This window comes from Macrobrachium nipponense, chromosome 21 (assembly GCF_015104395.2).
Source record: "Macrobrachium nipponense isolate FS-2020 chromosome 21, ASM1510439v2, whole genome shotgun sequence".
Classification (NCBI taxonomy): domain Eukaryota; kingdom Metazoa; phylum Arthropoda; class Malacostraca; order Decapoda; family Palaemonidae; genus Macrobrachium; species Macrobrachium nipponense.
In genome coordinates this window covers 22,542,897-22,560,707 of record NC_087212.1, presented here as the reverse complement: position 1 = coordinate 22,560,707, position 17,811 = coordinate 22,542,897, and the positions used below count along the sequence as shown (strand labels likewise).

General features: G+C 33.7%; 1 protein-coding gene across 2 annotated transcripts in view; it reads right to left on the bottom strand.

The window, feature by feature from the left end:
- Positions 1–17,811, bottom strand: part of LOC135197837 (tyrosine-protein phosphatase non-receptor type 23-like) — a gene marked incomplete in the record, with an annotated part of 242,063 nt that overhangs the window by 82,197 nt on the left and 142,055 nt on the right. For both annotated transcript variants that reach the window (XM_064224997.1, XM_064224998.1), the window contains 2 exon segments: positions 7,037–7,198; positions 14,584–14,664. In XM_064224997.1, the coding sequence (XP_064081067.1) occupies positions 7,037–7,198; positions 14,584–14,664 (243 nt within the window).

The following is a 17,811-nucleotide window of genomic DNA, read 5'->3' as shown; positions in this document are numbered from 1 at the left end:
AAAATGCATGTTTTTCCATTAGAACCTGAAAGGTTGGCATGCCCATGAAAATTACACGAATTGATCATAATAATGTGGTATGTTGTTTCATATACAAATAATATTTGTACTATTCATATAACTTTAATTGCTCATTTATAATTTTTCTTTCGGTAATTATCTAAAATTGTCTAAAATAATCAGAAAGGAGTTGGCGATGCAAAGACACATTCCTCGGAGTCCGAGTACTAACATCATCATCAAGTAAAAATAAAAGCAGAGCTTGGGATGGAATTCCAATTTTCAAGTTTCTTTCAACTAAACCACAAAGATAGATCTTTCACGTGGTGACTGACTGTTGGTTCTGGTTCCAAGTAGCATGGCAACAATGAGATCCCTTGATTATGTAGATGATGGATTCGATAACATTATCCTGGAAGACACAACAAACCGCTGGCAACAAGAACAAATGCTAAAACCCGAAGAGGAGGCAATGACACTGAAGGACACTTTTTGTAAGAGAAATTACATGAGCTTCATCTATAAGTGTAAATACGCACCAAAGAGATCCACTTACCATACGAGACTGGTGCATACATGCAGGCAAGTGGCACAAGGGAGTGAAAAAACTTTTACTGGGTACTTCGTATTTATACCTTTTTTTTTTCCTCACAAATATTTAGCTTTTGAGTTATGTCTACACTGAATATGTATTGGAAGTACTGGAAAATCAGATAAAAAACACTACTGAACATGAGATGGAGTGCATAATTTATGATGCAGCCTTACACCAAAATAAAATTTTTAAAAATTAAAAAATTAATGAGGGGCCACTATCCACCAGAACATGTTACCAGAATTGATGAATTTTTATTTATTGTAGTGAGTAACACTAAAAAGAATATATACTATAATGTAGACCTCACCATTGGCATGTGTGCTTGGCAATACTGGCAGCGTCTGCAAGCACAAAATTGCTGTGGTGAGACTGCTGTTATGAATCTACCTCAAGTGTAGCATAATACATCAGAAACTCAACACTGGTTAAGTGGCTAAGAGGGGAACAGAAAAATTGCCACCAGTGGGATTTTTTCAGATGAAATTAAAATATTCCATGAAGTGCACGATAGTTCTAGTAGCATATTTGCGCATCTCCTTCCATGAAGGTGGAAGTGTGTCAATACCTCCTTTTGAAAATGAGGTGGCCAGTAAGGCTATTGATCCACTTGACAGCTCAGTTAAAAATGAACCACTGCCTAATGACCATTTTGCAGCAGCAGTAGAAGTTTCTGACACACTGCATACACTGGGAGGCAATACTTCTTGCAATAGTGTAAGCTTTTTCATGAAGAAATGAAAGGTATTGAAGTCAACTAACAATCTAAATAGCTTTTTACATTCTTCTGGAGCATTGTCTGGAGCTGGCAGGGGTAAAATACCTTGTCAACCAACATCAGTTGCTAGACACCCAGTTGGCATGTCAAGAGGAGTTGCCTCAATTGGAAAGGGCAGAAAAGGAAACTCTGATTTGCTCGTAAAAGCAGCTAAATGTAAGAGAAACCTGGCACTCAATGTTGTGCTGAACCAGCAAAATGCCAAAAGCCATTAACATTAGTAAAGTGTTAAGCCTTGTGTCCTATCTTTGCTAGTGTATCTTCATAGCTCAAATTTCTGAGCTGTGGTACCCATCTCGTAACTGCTCTTTGTACTTTCTTTAGTCCTATATTTACGCTTCTTTTTTAATGAGAACTCCATACCACTGCTGCATATTCCTTTCACCATTTCTTTATCCACTGTGAAAACTACCTTTATACTTGCTAGAACTGCGTATGCACTTCTCACTTACCATTTCTGTGATCTTCAGATTATATCTTTTATGTATGTGTCACCTACTAGCATCCATGTGCATAGGAAACTGTTTATATAATTATTATCTACAGGCATTTATTGTAATAATGTTCAAAATGGATTTCTCTCTGGAACATTTCCCCGCATTATTCACGGAAAATTTGCCTATTCGCGGTATTTCTCTATGAGAAATATCCCCAAATTCCTGTGATTCAAGAGTTTTCGGCTGGTAGGCCTAAAAGTATTTTTCCGCGAATTTTTAAAAAAACTTTTGTATGTCGACGTAAAATACGTCCAGTCGGCACCCGAGAGACAAAAAATGTCAACGTAAAATACGTCCAGTCGGCGTTGAAGGGTTAATCATAAATTACGAAAGGGTAAAACAAGTATATAACCTCTCTGAAGAAAGGTTAAAACTTTTTAAATGTGGCATTCTTTTTGGGAATGAAAATCACCACAATTCACCAGGTTTAGCCTTTTCATTTATTTTCAAGTTTATAGTTCAAGAGAAATTATTTTTTAGTAATCGGTATTCTTTCTAGGTACATAAACCAGAGCCTTTTACATGGAGTATATCTCTTGGGTATAGCTGAATGGCTGAATGAAATACTGTAGTTACAAGTATAGCTGTATGTATAGTGTCAATAGCGAGTGAGTGAGGAACCACTACTCTTGCTCACAGCTGGGAATCCTTTATCTTTTGCCTCAGGGGCTCAGTGGGGTGGTAGAGGTGGGATATACATTAAAAGGCATTGGTTTGTATTATGCAAATTACTTTAAAAAATACATTACCTTACAAATCTATTATTTTCCATGAGGGAATATAGTATATACAAACTTTCATCTTTCAAGTGGAGAATTACTCTTTAGATGAATATATTCCTGGATAAAAGAAGTTTGCAAGGAACATTCTTCTCATGAACCCCTTATAAATTTGGTAAGGAGACCAGAAAAGTAAAGTCATGGACTGTAACATCTAAACAGCAGGGAAAAAGAGCATCCAAAGAAGCTTACCACTTCCTGTGGAGAGAGACATGTTAGCAGGCAAAATATTGTGCCTATTACTATGTACTGGTATCCCAGAAGCAAAAGAATCCAATTTGACTGATACAAAGTAGAGGGTTAGGGTATGATCTATCGTGTCATATCCCCATTGTACTGGATGACCGAAGGAGAAGCATTCTATGCTGCAATGAACTGGTTGCTCATTATGCACCCATCTGTATCTTACTGAACTCATGAAGCCAGATGGATAGTACTCTTAGACATTTCCTTATTTCCTCTGCCAGTACTAATGAAAAGTCTTCTGTATTCTGGTCTCAAGGTACAAATCTTTTTCAAGTGTACTCAACAGTTTGGACAGGGCACTGAAGCATCTCATCTGGATTACTGCCTACAAAATTCTATAGGGAAGAAACAGAAAGTCTTGAATCTGTGATTAAGAATGCAAGGGTTTTGAGTTATGGCCACATAGAGGGATGAAAGAAAACAATAGCCGAGGGCAGACATCTTGGAGAATACCTTGCAATTCTCCACTCTCTTTGCTGAAGTCATAGCCAAAAGAAAACGTCTTCTGTGTTAAATCTCTGTCCAAAGATGAAGACAAGGGCTCATAAGGTGATTCAGTTAGACTGTGCAGTATCAGAGAGACATCCCACTTCCTAGGGTGAAGTTCTGTGGGAGGTCAGGACTGTTCAAAATTTCTCATCGAATGTACAATGCCAAGAAGTGGAGAGATCCAATCCCTACAGTTTAAATACTTAAAATAAGGCCTAACAATTGCCTTTCACTTCAGAGACTGAAAGGGCCTTGTCTCAGTGGAGAAAGATGAAGTCTGCAATCATCTGAAGAGGCTCCAACACAAGAGCTACCCCTTTTATGACACCAATCACTGAAAATGGCCTGCTTTCCTTGACAAACACTAGTAAAAGATGTAGGGAAATATCCTGACATTTAATGCGCACCCACAAAAAAAAAAAAAATATTCTCTCTCCAAGGATACCCTGGATAACCTCCACCTGTAAGGATGAAGGGAGTGAAATAACTGATGATGCCACTGAACATGTGGTTGACCTGGGTAGATAACCTGGCTTGGGATGAGTTTCCGTTCATTTAAAGTCTTCCACAAACATTTGTTCATTGCAGTATGATGCCAAACCTTTCCCTAGTGACTGAATCTATGAGAATCTTGGCTTTATCATCATTATGGAGGTAAAATTTCAAAATCCATTTACTTTCTTCTGGGAGAAGGGGAGTCTTCTTATACAATTGTGAGGATTATTATTAATAGGGCTTAGTTTTTCCAGACCTCTGAGTCTTAAGTAGACTCTCCTTGGGCTGGTTCTCAGGGATTAATCCTGAGAAGAAAAAAAATCATTAGACTTTATTTAAGAAACCAGTTTTATTTTTAAAATCTATGATATTGTTAATTTAAAAATCTTTCCTTTCAGCAAGAATATTTTTCATTTTTGAATTCCGTAGATAAATTGATCTGTTGGGTCCAATTTGGGCATTCAACAAGTAAATGTTGCACTGTCATGTGACATCTATTACACTTCATTGGGTCAGCATGTGGTGTCGACATCAAGTGATCATGCGAGAATCTTGTGTGTCCTATACGGAGCCTTGTTAGAATTACCTCTTTTGATCTTTTTGAATACTCCTAAAAAGACTGGGACTGCAACATGAGGATTAACATGAAAAAGGCTAACCTAAAATACAATCACTTTAAGCAAGGGCCAGGACAAAAATGCCACTAGCAGAGATAGTCTGCAAAACCTAAGAGGAAAAGGAGGAACATGAGAATCCAGCAGAACTGGAGGAACATATGAATCTATGCTTCTGACTGCTGTCTATTACCAAAGAGAGGCTAGAGCTAGAGTATGTTCACAAACACTCAAAGGGAGACTATCGCTGACAAAATTCTGTAGTCATAATTGAGTCTTAACTAAGAACTATGGCTGGGTTGGTTAATAAATGATGGACAACTGCTGATAGGCAGACCTGGGCATGTAGCCCTCAAGGGAGTTTAGTAGTACTATTCTTTTTCTCTTGAGAGGAAGTGCCTGAAAATCCTCGCAGATGAACACACAGGCTATGTAAAAGTATAATGGGCTTGTGGAATAACAAATGAAAACTTGCATTTGCTAACTACAAACCAGATGGAGACATAATTAAATTAATTCATAAGATTATTTACACTACTCTCATCAATTGCCAATACTACACTACTCTCATCAATTGCCAATACTATGTATAACGTACATATATACAGTATATTACTTGTATTTTTCTTCTCTACAATTGACGACAGTAAACATACAGCATACATACATACATACATACATATATGTATATGTATCTATCTATCTATATATATATATATGTGTGTATGTGTGTGTGTGTGTGTATAACTGAATCACGAAAGTTAGGAATGTGATAAATCCATAAATAAGGGTATATGCCACGAGGGAAAATAAACAACGGAGTATCTGCAAGATCTTTCGATATTCAAACTTCCTTTACTTAGCAGATGAACTGACTTACATGAGGAAATGACAATACATGAAAGGTCGTATAACTGAGAGGTAGGGATTATAAAGAGATTAGTACCTAGAATCCGACACACCTGGAAGATGAGTAACCTTCCCAAACAAGCAAAAACATGGGTACAATTAAAAGTTTAAGACAATCTGCTCAGACACAAGGACAAGATAATTAATACAACTTACTTCTCATTGTAATTTCAATATTAGTTGTGGGCTGTTTCATTTTTCATTTAGACCCTTGTATTTGTAACATGTTTAAGAATGACATCAAAGATATAATTACAGACTTAAATAAAAATTAGTTGCCTTAGAGATATCTTCGTTGTATAAGTATGTTTATTATGTATTGTGAATAAGTATTGTGAATATGTTTTTGTTTACCAAAGTTCTGAATAGCTGTCACCTATAATAATCCTTTAATTGTCTTGTCCTTGTGTCTGAGCAGATTGTCTTAAACTTTTAATTGTACCCATGTTTTTGCTTGTTTGGGAAGGTTACTCATCTTCCAGGTGTCGGATTCTAGGTACTAATCTTTTTATAATCCCAATCTGTCAGTTATATGACCTTTCGTGTATTGTCATTTCCTCATGTAAGTCAGTTCATCTGCTAAGTAAAGGGCATTTGAACGTTGAAAGATCTTTATATATATATATATATATATATATATATATATATATATATATATATATATATATATATATATATATATATATATATGTATATATATAGTATATATATATATGATATATATATATAATATATATATATAGGTATATATATATATATATATATATATATATATATATATATCTATATATATATATATATATATATATATATATATGTATTTATATATACGTATATATATATGTATATATATTATATATATATATATATATATATATATTTATATATATATATATATATATATATATATATATATATATATATATATATATATATATAGTATATATAGAGATAGAGATATATAGATATATAGAGATAGATATATATATATATATATATATATATGTATATATATATATATATTTATATATATATAATATTTATGATATATAGAGATATATATAATAGAGATATATAGATATATAAAAAATATATATATATATATATATATATATATATATATATATATATATATATATATACAGGCAGTCCCAGGGTTACGACGGTGTCGGCTTACGACGTTCCGAGGTTACAACGCTTGTCAATAGACGTTATTTCCAGGGTTACGACACATGTTCCAGGGTTACGACGCATGTTCCAGGGTTACGATGGCTACAACGTTCATCTGGGAGATGAAATATGACACCAAAAATGCAAAATAATCAATATTTGAAGGTTTTTTGATGGAAAATGCCATAAGAATGCAGTTTACATAGTTTTCAATGCACCCAAAGTACTTAGGATTTTTGACGATGTTCCGGCTTACGACGATTTTCGGCTTACGACACGTCTCAAGAACGGAACCCCTGTCGTAACCCGGGGACCGCCTGTACATACATACATATATATACATACATACATATACATATACATATATATATATTTATATATATATATATATATAAATAATAATGAGTGTATATGTTTATATTAGTAAATGAAAAACACTTGAATATCAATTCAGATAAACTAACCAATACATCTGATAGTTCCTTCCATTTAAGGTCAAGATTTGTAGGCCCATTCAAAGATTTTCTTTCCAGACCCTCTACAAGTTTACTCAAACGTTCAGTTTCCCCTGCAAGTCTCTGAAGTGTTTCATCATCTGAAAGTGGGTCTACTACTGTCTGCTTTCGCTGTTGTAAGAGAGAGAAAGACAATTAGTTAATATATATCCTTGGATGTTTTCATTTTTAGGTGTTAAATTGTAAACAGAAGAATAAATCATAGTCTATCAATACAGTAAACATATGTTAACTTAAAATAAGTAATGGTAGTATAAAAGTCATATGCATTACCAAGTTAAATAACATTAAACAATTAAATTCTGGCAGCTTTACAAAACTTAATTTTCATAATAAGTATTGTACAACCATTGCTGAATATGTACTGTATCACATATTTTCTCACAAATATTGTTGAAAACAAAATAGGTTTTTAACTACAGTAGGCAACCCGTATTTGCGTACTCTTGATTCGCAGACTCGCGGATTTGTGGATTTCTCTCTGGACCATATCTACTCCTTATTAGCTGAAAATTCGCTTATCCGTAGTATTTTTCTATGAGAAATATCCAGAAATTCCTGGTTTTATATCAATTTCATCATAAAATGCACCACTTTTTGTGATAAAACTATTAAAAAAACCAGGTATAAAAATTGTGTGTGAGTTTTACTTACCAAAATAAGCTGTTTTCAGCGTTTACATAGGGGTTCCAACTATTCGTGTGTTCTAAACATTTGCGGAGGGTCTGGTACGCATTCCCCGCAAATACGGGAGGACCGCTATATAACCAAAGATATGTATTTATGAACTCATTCTTAGAAATATCATGTTTTTGCTTTTTATGAAAAGTTTAATACAAGTTTTAAAACATCCTATTACATGAAAATATATTTTTTTTATTTACAAACAATACTTACAAAAAGGTGTTACTGTTAATAAGGCATATCCTGACTGCCAAAACTTCAAATTAAGTCATTACAAATTTAACAAGTTATTTTCTTTATATTAGAGTTTCTAAACTGTCATCTTCACATTTTGATTAATCCACAAATTTGCCACCCGAAGGAACTCCTCCATTACATTTTTCTGTTAGCATATCTACAGTACTGTAAATGTCTTCTAAATAACTAAATGAATAAACTGTTGAAAATCTGATAACATTTCTGGGGTGGATTAGTATCTAAAGTTAGTATCTGTAACCTACACTGATATTGAACTTTTAACTGGTGTAAGATTTGCTGTAATTTCATCTAATGAAATAAGCCAATTGTTTTTGCTGCTAAATACTTCTATTTTCACTGTAGAATTCTATGTAATGTGGCCTACAGTTACAATTAAAAACATACCACAAGATAAATTTGTAATTTTCAGTAACTCTTGAAGTGCAATACATACACAAGATACAAACATCAATTAGGCAGTCGTTGCTGCAACTAAACCAGCAGGTACAAAAACATAACACTGAGCAAAAATCCTTCTCACTCTCATAAAGCAGCAGCAGCTAGTTTTGTAGATACAGGATCACTATAAATTATAAAGACATCCCAACAGACCTGAATAAGATTTAAGAAAAGACCATGTCCTTTCATAAATTTGTAAGACAAGCAGAAGACAGTATCTAACTCTGCCAGCTTTAAAGCACGGAAAGGCTTATTCCATAATTTCAGCAGAGGGTTTGAACTACGACATATAAATATTACATGGAAAGCAAGTTCTGCTGACCAACTGACAGTTAAAAAGTCTCCAAACACCATTAAGAGACTTATAAATAGCAAAATTATTTAGCAGAGCATGAATTTAGTACCAGTGATAACTCTGTTCTGAAAGAAAAAATGCCACAGAGACCATATACTATTAGGGAAAATAAAAGTCAAGCACCTGGTTTGAAAGAAGAAAAAGAAATTGACATGTGTTTTGTGCTACTGCCATCGGGTATAGGATCAGGGTAGTCATGATTCTTAAAACTGCTAATCCAAGCCCTGAAGACAAAAAGATAAGTCTTCTGCATGTGTGACAAGAACATATGGAGTAACAACACCTTTTTCTAAAGCAGTTTCATCAGTGCTGTGTCTTGAGTGTCAACTCTTAAAAGATAACCTCACTAAGGGATTGGCTTTTAAGTTCTTGACACTGGACAATAACCCTGACTACCATGAATCTCATAGGTCTATTCTATTGCTCCTTGCCCAGTATCACTTTGGCAGATGAGTGAAAAGAATTTACCTGGTTAAAAGGTTTTGAAGCAACTCTTGTCTGCTTTTTATGATCATATGCATCTCGCAGGTATTGTTGAAACCAGTGGTAATTAGATATGCAAAATAACCATATGCTGTGCATGGCTTGATAGATGATCCCCCCAGTGAATTGTTATCACTCAGAATATGCTTGGTTAACCTGCAACATCATTTCTGACTAGTTTCATAACTACTTTTGTTAAGGAGGTTATTCATCTTATTCATCATCTGACATGGGACCTTGGAATTGTTAGACATTGGTTGAAAGCTTTGCTTCTTGAGGACAATGCGCATGTGCATCCTATCACAACCCAGTTGGTTAAAGAAAAAGGTTAAAGGGTTTATAAGAGTCATGTTTTCCCTTCCTAATAAAATATAGCACTCATTCAATCAATGGACCAGTGTTATTGTTGCATCGGCAGGGCTATACCAGAGGAAGCTCCTCAAGGATGTGCTGGTAGTGTTTGAGAATGAAGACCACATACAGTCCAGAAAGAGAGAAATGGTTTTGTTTTTATCTTTTAAGTGCATTTTGTACTGTATGTAGACTAAACAGGAAAAAAGGTTACCCGTGTTATAAAGTACTAATGCACTGTATATACATTATACCTACTAACATTGTGTATAAGATAAGAGTTATAAAGATTTTTGCAATTTTTTTTTTTTTTGCTTTCATTTTTTGGTTTTTATTTTGTGAAGAGACTGTATTTCTATAACACAAAATAGGGAAGAAGTACAAATCTTGTTTAACAAAAATAATGTATAGTTAGTGTATCATACCATATGTACAATGCCCACAGTATTGTGTGTAAGCGTACCATGTATACATAACTTATAACAATTATCAGAAAAAAAGTATTTACTTGTTAATTTACATCCATTTTTCAGTTTAAAGGCATATTTAGCATATATAATTATTTGGTACTGAATAGGCAAGGAGGTATGGGTACAACATTGCAGTTTTATACCCGAAAAGTGTTTTTTAAATAAACTCAGAAATTTCAAGTATCCCGCAGGGTAAAAATATGTTTGTAAGTGCTAATTTGCATATCCTGCATTCCGGGATTGGATCATGTGGGTTATTCATAAAATATTCATTGGTCAGATATTACTGTGCTTAAATTTGTCACAATTCCTGCCATTAGTTAAAAGATGCCATGTTTCAGAGATGTAGTAACAAAAACTGAATTGAACAAGTATGTATATTTGATCTGGTCATAGTGATTGCAGCTTTGGCTGCTTACCAGTACCCCATCACTTTAATGCAGGGACCCACCATATTTCAACATTTATACCAGTTTCACAAAATTTGTGGAATGATAACTCAATTTGTTGATTAAAATGATCTTAAGATTTTGAAGGGCTTCTTAAGCGCTAACAGTCATTGAAAATTACAATTTCGGAGGTGCCATATTTTTAATAATATGACAACACAGGAACAAATCAACCAGTTTGGAAGGAGAGCAAAAGCGTATGCGTCTACTCTCCAAGGCAGTTAAAGAAAGACTAACACATCACGGAGTGTGGTACGTGGTCACTGACCACCTACCACCTCATACACGCAGGAGTTGCCAGATCTCACAGATTCCTTGCTATACAATCTTTGATTGCTTTAACTGATTTCCAGCTGGCACACTAAGATTTATTCTATCGTTAAGACCGCAGGTTTGTTCCGCACATGAACAACTTGGCTGTTGGCTAATATGAATTGATTTTTAAAAATTTTGGCTATCAAGCCAAGCAATGAAGAAATTTTGTCCATTCATTCCTTAAAACAGTGACAAGAGGAAGATAGATTGGTTGGACAACAAGATATACAAATCCACAAAATAAAAGGGATGTAATAAAATCACAATGCAGAGGGGGGTAGGTTCATCACTTTTGACTTTTGGTTTGAAGCTTTTAACTCTAGATTTTGATGCTAAGCCATAAACTTGGATTCCATTGTCTCACATAGACAGGACAGCTTTGTATAGTAACATGGGTTGCTCCGAGACGAAATTGTACGTGATAGCTTTCTTGTCAGGTTTAAGGCTTTTTTTGCTTTTAACTTCTCTGTATATAATCTGCACTTTCCAGGTTATGTGGCAGATAGATACCAAATTGTTTCTCATTTTGAGTGAGTACAATGTGTTTTTCCATGAAACACATCTAAAAAAAAACTGCTTTAGCTTTTACTGCAAAAAACTGAAAGCCTACTACAGAGGTCAAAGCATTGTGATGGAATTAAGAATACACTTGGCATAGTGTAAGTATGCAGCACTATATAATATAACAAAGTCATCCATATACAAAATGTTTGTATTTTTAATTGGTAATTCATTTGCAATATTGTTTACTGCTAGGAGGAATAACGTATGCAACTCAAAACACTTCCCTGTGGGATAAAGAAAAAAATTTAAAAAAATAGTGCAATAGTTATTTCCATTGAAATAGTACTTTAAATGTGATTGTCTAAAGCGACATAATGGGTCAATTGTATATCTATTTTTCTGTGGCACATATGTACTGGGTTGGTGTGATTATATTATAATCTTTACGTGCCATTTAAACCTCGCTTTCACCATTTCATTCAAAAACTTGTACTGACATGTTATAGATACTGGTCTACAATTTGGCTGACTGCCGAAATCTCTGCCAGGTTTTGTTCTTGGTATAATGATGGTATGCTATGATTATTTTGGAAACAGTTTTGTAGTCTAAAGTTGTCTAAAAAACTGGAGTACATAACTTTTGGCTATGGTGGCTTAATGTTTGATAAATTCCCAAGTGATGCTGCTTTGCCCTGCTACACAAGGAAATAGCAAATTTTACTTCTTCAATCATCACTATTACATTGTTATGTGCCCTTATTTACTATAGTTTTTATACAGAAAAGGTTTAGGTACTAATGATTTCACCTCTTTGTTTTGGTTTAGAATTATAATTTTCAAAGTAAGACTTCCTTCACTATATTTAAACTTCTCTTTTTAGGTACTTTAGTTTTTTGCAAGTAACATCATATAGTCATAGAATTCTGTTTCCATGCTAAGGGATTACAGTTTCTCTGAAGAGAGTCTATGATGATCTGTTTACCTACATGTTCTCGTTATTGTTGGGTAATATAATAATACCCTTGACACTATTCACTGTGTCCTGTTTTGTTACTTTGTTGATTGTCAGGTAGTTTTTGGAATGATTTTTACTGTTGGTTTCAACCAACTATATTTGTTTACCTTATTTTGTTTAAGACATTTCTTTCACTGGACATCAAGTTAGATAATTTTCATTCCCAAAGGGAGTCAAAATAAATAAAGATTGGGACTGATTTAAATTTTCTATTTCTTGTTTGGTCAGCATATTCACAAGGCTACAGTCTTATATGAAGTGTCCTTGTTTGGATTTGAATTTGGAGAGGAGTTAAGGAACATCCATTTCTGTGGTTTGGTCATCAGTTTAATGTATTTCATACGCTCTTTAAATATTAGTTTTTACAATTCGTTCAATACCCATGAATACCAAGCAGTTATATCTAAAGAATGAATGAGCCCCTTTCTTACAGGCCCTTCTAACACCTTTTATCTATATCTATGCAAAACATGTAGCAGTGCCTTGAGGGTGGTCAGTCCATTGAGATCAGACCCAGCACTACAAGCAGAGCTTAGCAATAGACTTCAACCTGCAGAGCTTAGCAAGAGATTTTCTCCTCACTCAACCACTTCAGCTATTCAAATTCTATGGGTGGGGGTGGCATGCTGTCCAACCTTACCTGCCTCCATGTTTCATGGGCAATCTAAAACGTAATCAAAGCTTTTGCAGGCATCATTAAGCCAAAGATGAGACAAGACAAGAAAGGATAAAAAAATGGAGGGGGATGGAGCTGAAGAAAGGACTAGCAGATTTGTTTAGAGCAACTGCTTAAGGCCAAGCCATGTCAGCTCTAAGTAATTGATCCCTGAAGCCCCAAACCAATAGCAGATTGCTAATCTAGGAGCCCAAAATAACAAACATCCGCTCTCTGAGGTGGTTGAAGACAAACTGAAGGCGTTACAGGGTTCAAGTGTGGTTGCTGATCAGCTTCCACCTCATCTAGCTTTAGATACTAGATGACACACTTCTTGCATGAAAATTTTTTTATTGCTTTTAACCGGTTTCCAGCTGGCAGCAGAAGATTTATCCTATTGCTATGACCAAAGATTTATTCCACATATGAACAAATATATAATTACGTACTACTAAGGACTTAAGAGTATAATCAGTCCATCAAGATCAGACGCATCATTGGAGCAGACCTGGACATGACATTTTTATCTCCCTTGGCCATGTAAGGTATTTGAATTCTACAGACTGAATTATTCCAAGAAGATAAGCAACTGACATTCTACTCTATGATAATCATTCTGGTAGAATCTTTGTATTCTTATAAAGCGATTCTTCTGTCTTAATTAATAGAATTTCACATAAAGTTACCATAGAACTGTGGATATGCTGATTATACAATGTTCCAGCACTTCATATAACAGGGAACTCTCAGCTCTTTTGTAGCCTGAACTGCCCTCTAACCTACTAGCAGGGTCAATGGTTTCAACATCATTAAAATTAAGGGTACGTACATCTCTTTATGTAATGAAATAAACACAATCAGTTAAAATGATGGTTTGTATGTAGTAACTGATATAAGAATTTCTCACCAATGAATCTGTCAAGTTAAAACCACTAAATGATATAAAAGATTTTTCAATGACACAAGTTGCAAAAAAACTAAAGCAATCACTCAGCAACTCAGCACCCATGGATTAGCTACTTCCTTATTAGTGTTTCAGTTACTAACAAACATCAGTTCTTGCACAGCTCCTTTCACTCTCTGATTAAATGTTCTAATTACAATTATTGATTTATCTTGCACAGAACCACACACTATTACACAACGAACATTTGGGGAAACAAAAATTCTACATATCATACGAACCAGCAAAATTTAACAACAAAGTGAAAGCCTCATAGTCTACATAAGATCAATAACTCAAAACTAAGATAAGCAGTAATTTTTATATAAACTTTAAGCAAAAATTAAATTAAACAGGCCAGATCTTGATGAGCATATATCCCCAAAAGCTTTCTACAAAATAGATGTTTGCATTGAAATAAAAATGTCGCAAAAATTTTATTTTCCATCCATTTCAAAGTTGCACGCAAAAAGAGCTAGTATAACAAAATAGCTTAAGTGGGCAACATACTATCTACAAGATCTCTTAAGCCTGTTAGTTTTTGCTTCTTTATCTTAGAGAAAGAGAAAGAAGTACCTTAGCCAAAGCCGTGAGGTCTAGGATGCTGGAGGAGACAGCACCAGATGTTTCTGAGGGAGTGCTTGTGACAGCTGTATTCTGCAATGAAACAAAGCACTTATTGGAAAATGCTCAGAGCTTACTTTATCAAGTCAAATTAACTACAGCAGTCTTAAGGAGGTTAGGCAAGCAATATACCTACAAAATGTACAATACTTTTCACAAGAAAGAAACCTTCAGATGTTTAGATGTATAGTGTATCAAAATTCACTTGTCAGAGGAATGCACATCTTATTCAATGCTAGCTGGTTATATGAATATGGTAAGGAATAAATGTCTATTTGACATAAAAGAAGCTTCAACTACCTCTATTCCTATCCTATTATAACCACCTAAGGAATATACTACAGTATTATGCCTCCACCAAATGTCATTTACTATTTGTCTATATACATCCCAGCAACAGAAAACAAACAATCACGTATCATTATTTCTATGAAATGTTAGGCAATTGGCAAGAATACACGAGTTTAAGGCATAAATATAATTTTACCAATAGTCCTACCAAAAGCAGAAATGAAAAAAACCTTTCTTATGAATAATACACTCCTTCAGTAAATTTTAATGTCTTCATAATACAAAATCATTCACTTTACAACCATGCATTCTAAAACTGTAAAAGCCACTCCACTTTCTACATCAGACATACCATTGGCCATCAGTCAAATTTTATGCCGGTGCATACAAGCATATATTTAAAACATTAGTTTGCGTTTGGAGACTTAGCCCACATGTATAAACAACAATATAATTGCCTTAAGTCATTCACTGAGAATGATGTTTGAATAAACAATCCAGGAACAATTGAAAGGCACCGAATACACTACAAAATAAAGAAATAGGCATTTGGGAAATGTCCCTGTACATATCAATGAATAAAGTACAAGAGCAGTGGAAATTGAAAATAATTTCATATGGTGTAATTGATACTATTTATTTATAGTTGGCTTAGACACATATATATTCATAACTGCATTGAAGATATACTAGTAAAGAATATGAATTTCTATATCTTTCCAACAGTACAGTACAGGTACGTATTATATATAGCTTGAATTGTGTAAGTAGTGAATAAACTTCTGCAATCATTTCAAATGTTTCATAATTGTACAGTATTAAGTAAAATTATGCTTAGTTCATTATTAAATGAGTTCATCTAATTCAAAAGCATCTTTAAGAGTACATATTTTTCATAAAAAAATATCACACGTCAATTGTACCATACTGTGAAACATTATTAAGATTCAAAAACAGGAACATGAAATGAGCAATATCAATCAATAATACAGTATCGTCACCAGTTTCTGAATTATTCATCTTGAGACAATACTTGAACATTTCTACTTCTACAATTTTACAGCTTATTAAAAACTTCAACCATTTTTTACGACAGAAATGAATTGTAATTATTTTCACTGCCTTTAGGTTATGATTAGTAAATGGGCATTAAAGTTTCAAAACTAATATGAAAGTAATCTTCTACGAGAACCTACCCAAAGAAGGCACAAAAGTCTTTTTAGTAATTTTCTTAATACCATGTGATAAACAAACAATACATATACATATAGTCGTTTAATAACCACAATGCTCTACTAACTGTCTATTATTGAATAATCAATTCAATAATAGAGCATTGTCATGAAAAAGTGCAAATTGTATGATAATCACAGTTTGATAAGAAAGCAACTAACAATCACTTATGTCAGTTAACATCAGTATGCATTTCAAAACTGTCTGGGATAACTGATGCTATTATTTATTTAGGTTTACATTTCCAAAAGTAATCACTTCAAAACATTTTTAAGTAATTGCATAATCTATGAAGTTTTAAAAATCTTAACAATAACTCTAATCACCTTTCTAAATGCCCAATGTGTGTGCCTGTCCACAACTAACAATAACTAGTTTACATGGAATACAAGCTCATACACGATGGGTAAATCTAGGAGGATTCATGGAAATGTAATTGTCTATTTATCCATACTTTGAATAAACAATATCTTAAAGGGCTTTTAAGAGCTTACATAAGAGTTCCAAGTAGACATATGAATCAAGAACAACAAACCTTCCATAACTAAACTTACTTTAAAACTTTGTAAGGCTAACCATAATAGATACCAACAAAATATACTCCAGCATTTAAATTTGCATCTGAAATATACTCCTTGAAACATCAGTTTACTTGACCTCATTCCACAAAAAATACTAAATAAAAGACAAGAAGGTTCTTGTGAATGCAGTATTCTAGTTAAACAGAATACTATTTGAGAAAATCTTACTTTAAATCTGAGATAATAAATCCAATAAACAATTCAGTTTTCCAGAAATTTTCTGATTAATAAAAAACTAGAAGTGAAAACTGCCTTTAAAGATTTGGAAAAATGTGTACACAGTACTCTACCCCACACATGTAAGGATTTGAGATTATCTCAACAAAATTTCCACTCAACATCTTCAAAAGAAACCACTGCTTAAGAAATTAACATTATCAATAAATGTATTAATGAAGTTATACAAAGGTAAAGCTCTTACATTATTAGATAAATATGGTACTCTAAGAAAAATTAAAATAAAAACTTAAAATTCCCAAATAAGAATGGGTTAAAATAGGGCACCAAATGTCCTGAATGGAGAAAACTTGAATTTGCTCCCAATCTGTAAATACTAGAAATATCTAATGAGCAACACTCTTATATCCCTTACCTTCCAAATTCTGTAAGCTTTCTTTTATGCAAAGGCATCAAGTTAAAATTCACTTCAGCATTTCCTTCTTATTACAGCATTAATAAGAGTACAATTACCACCAGTGCATCATTTCCAAATGATTTTTAAAATTTAAAAATGCTTAAGATTAACAAGTGAGTACAAGTACAGCAAACTTCAAGTACAGACAGTCCCCAGTTTACAACGGTTTCGGCTTACGGCGTTCCGAAGTTATGATGCTTTTCAATTATGTTCATCAGAAACTTTTCCAGGTCTGCAATGCATGATCCAGGGTTATGATGCTTGCGACACCGAGCTGACGGAAGAAATATGACTCCAAAATGGCAAAATAATCAATAATTGAAGCTTTGTTTATGAAAATGCAATAAAAATGCAGTATACATAGTTTTCAATGCACCCAAAGCATTAAATGTAAAGTTTTCTTAGGATTTTTGACAATTTTTGGCTTACGGCGCATCTCAA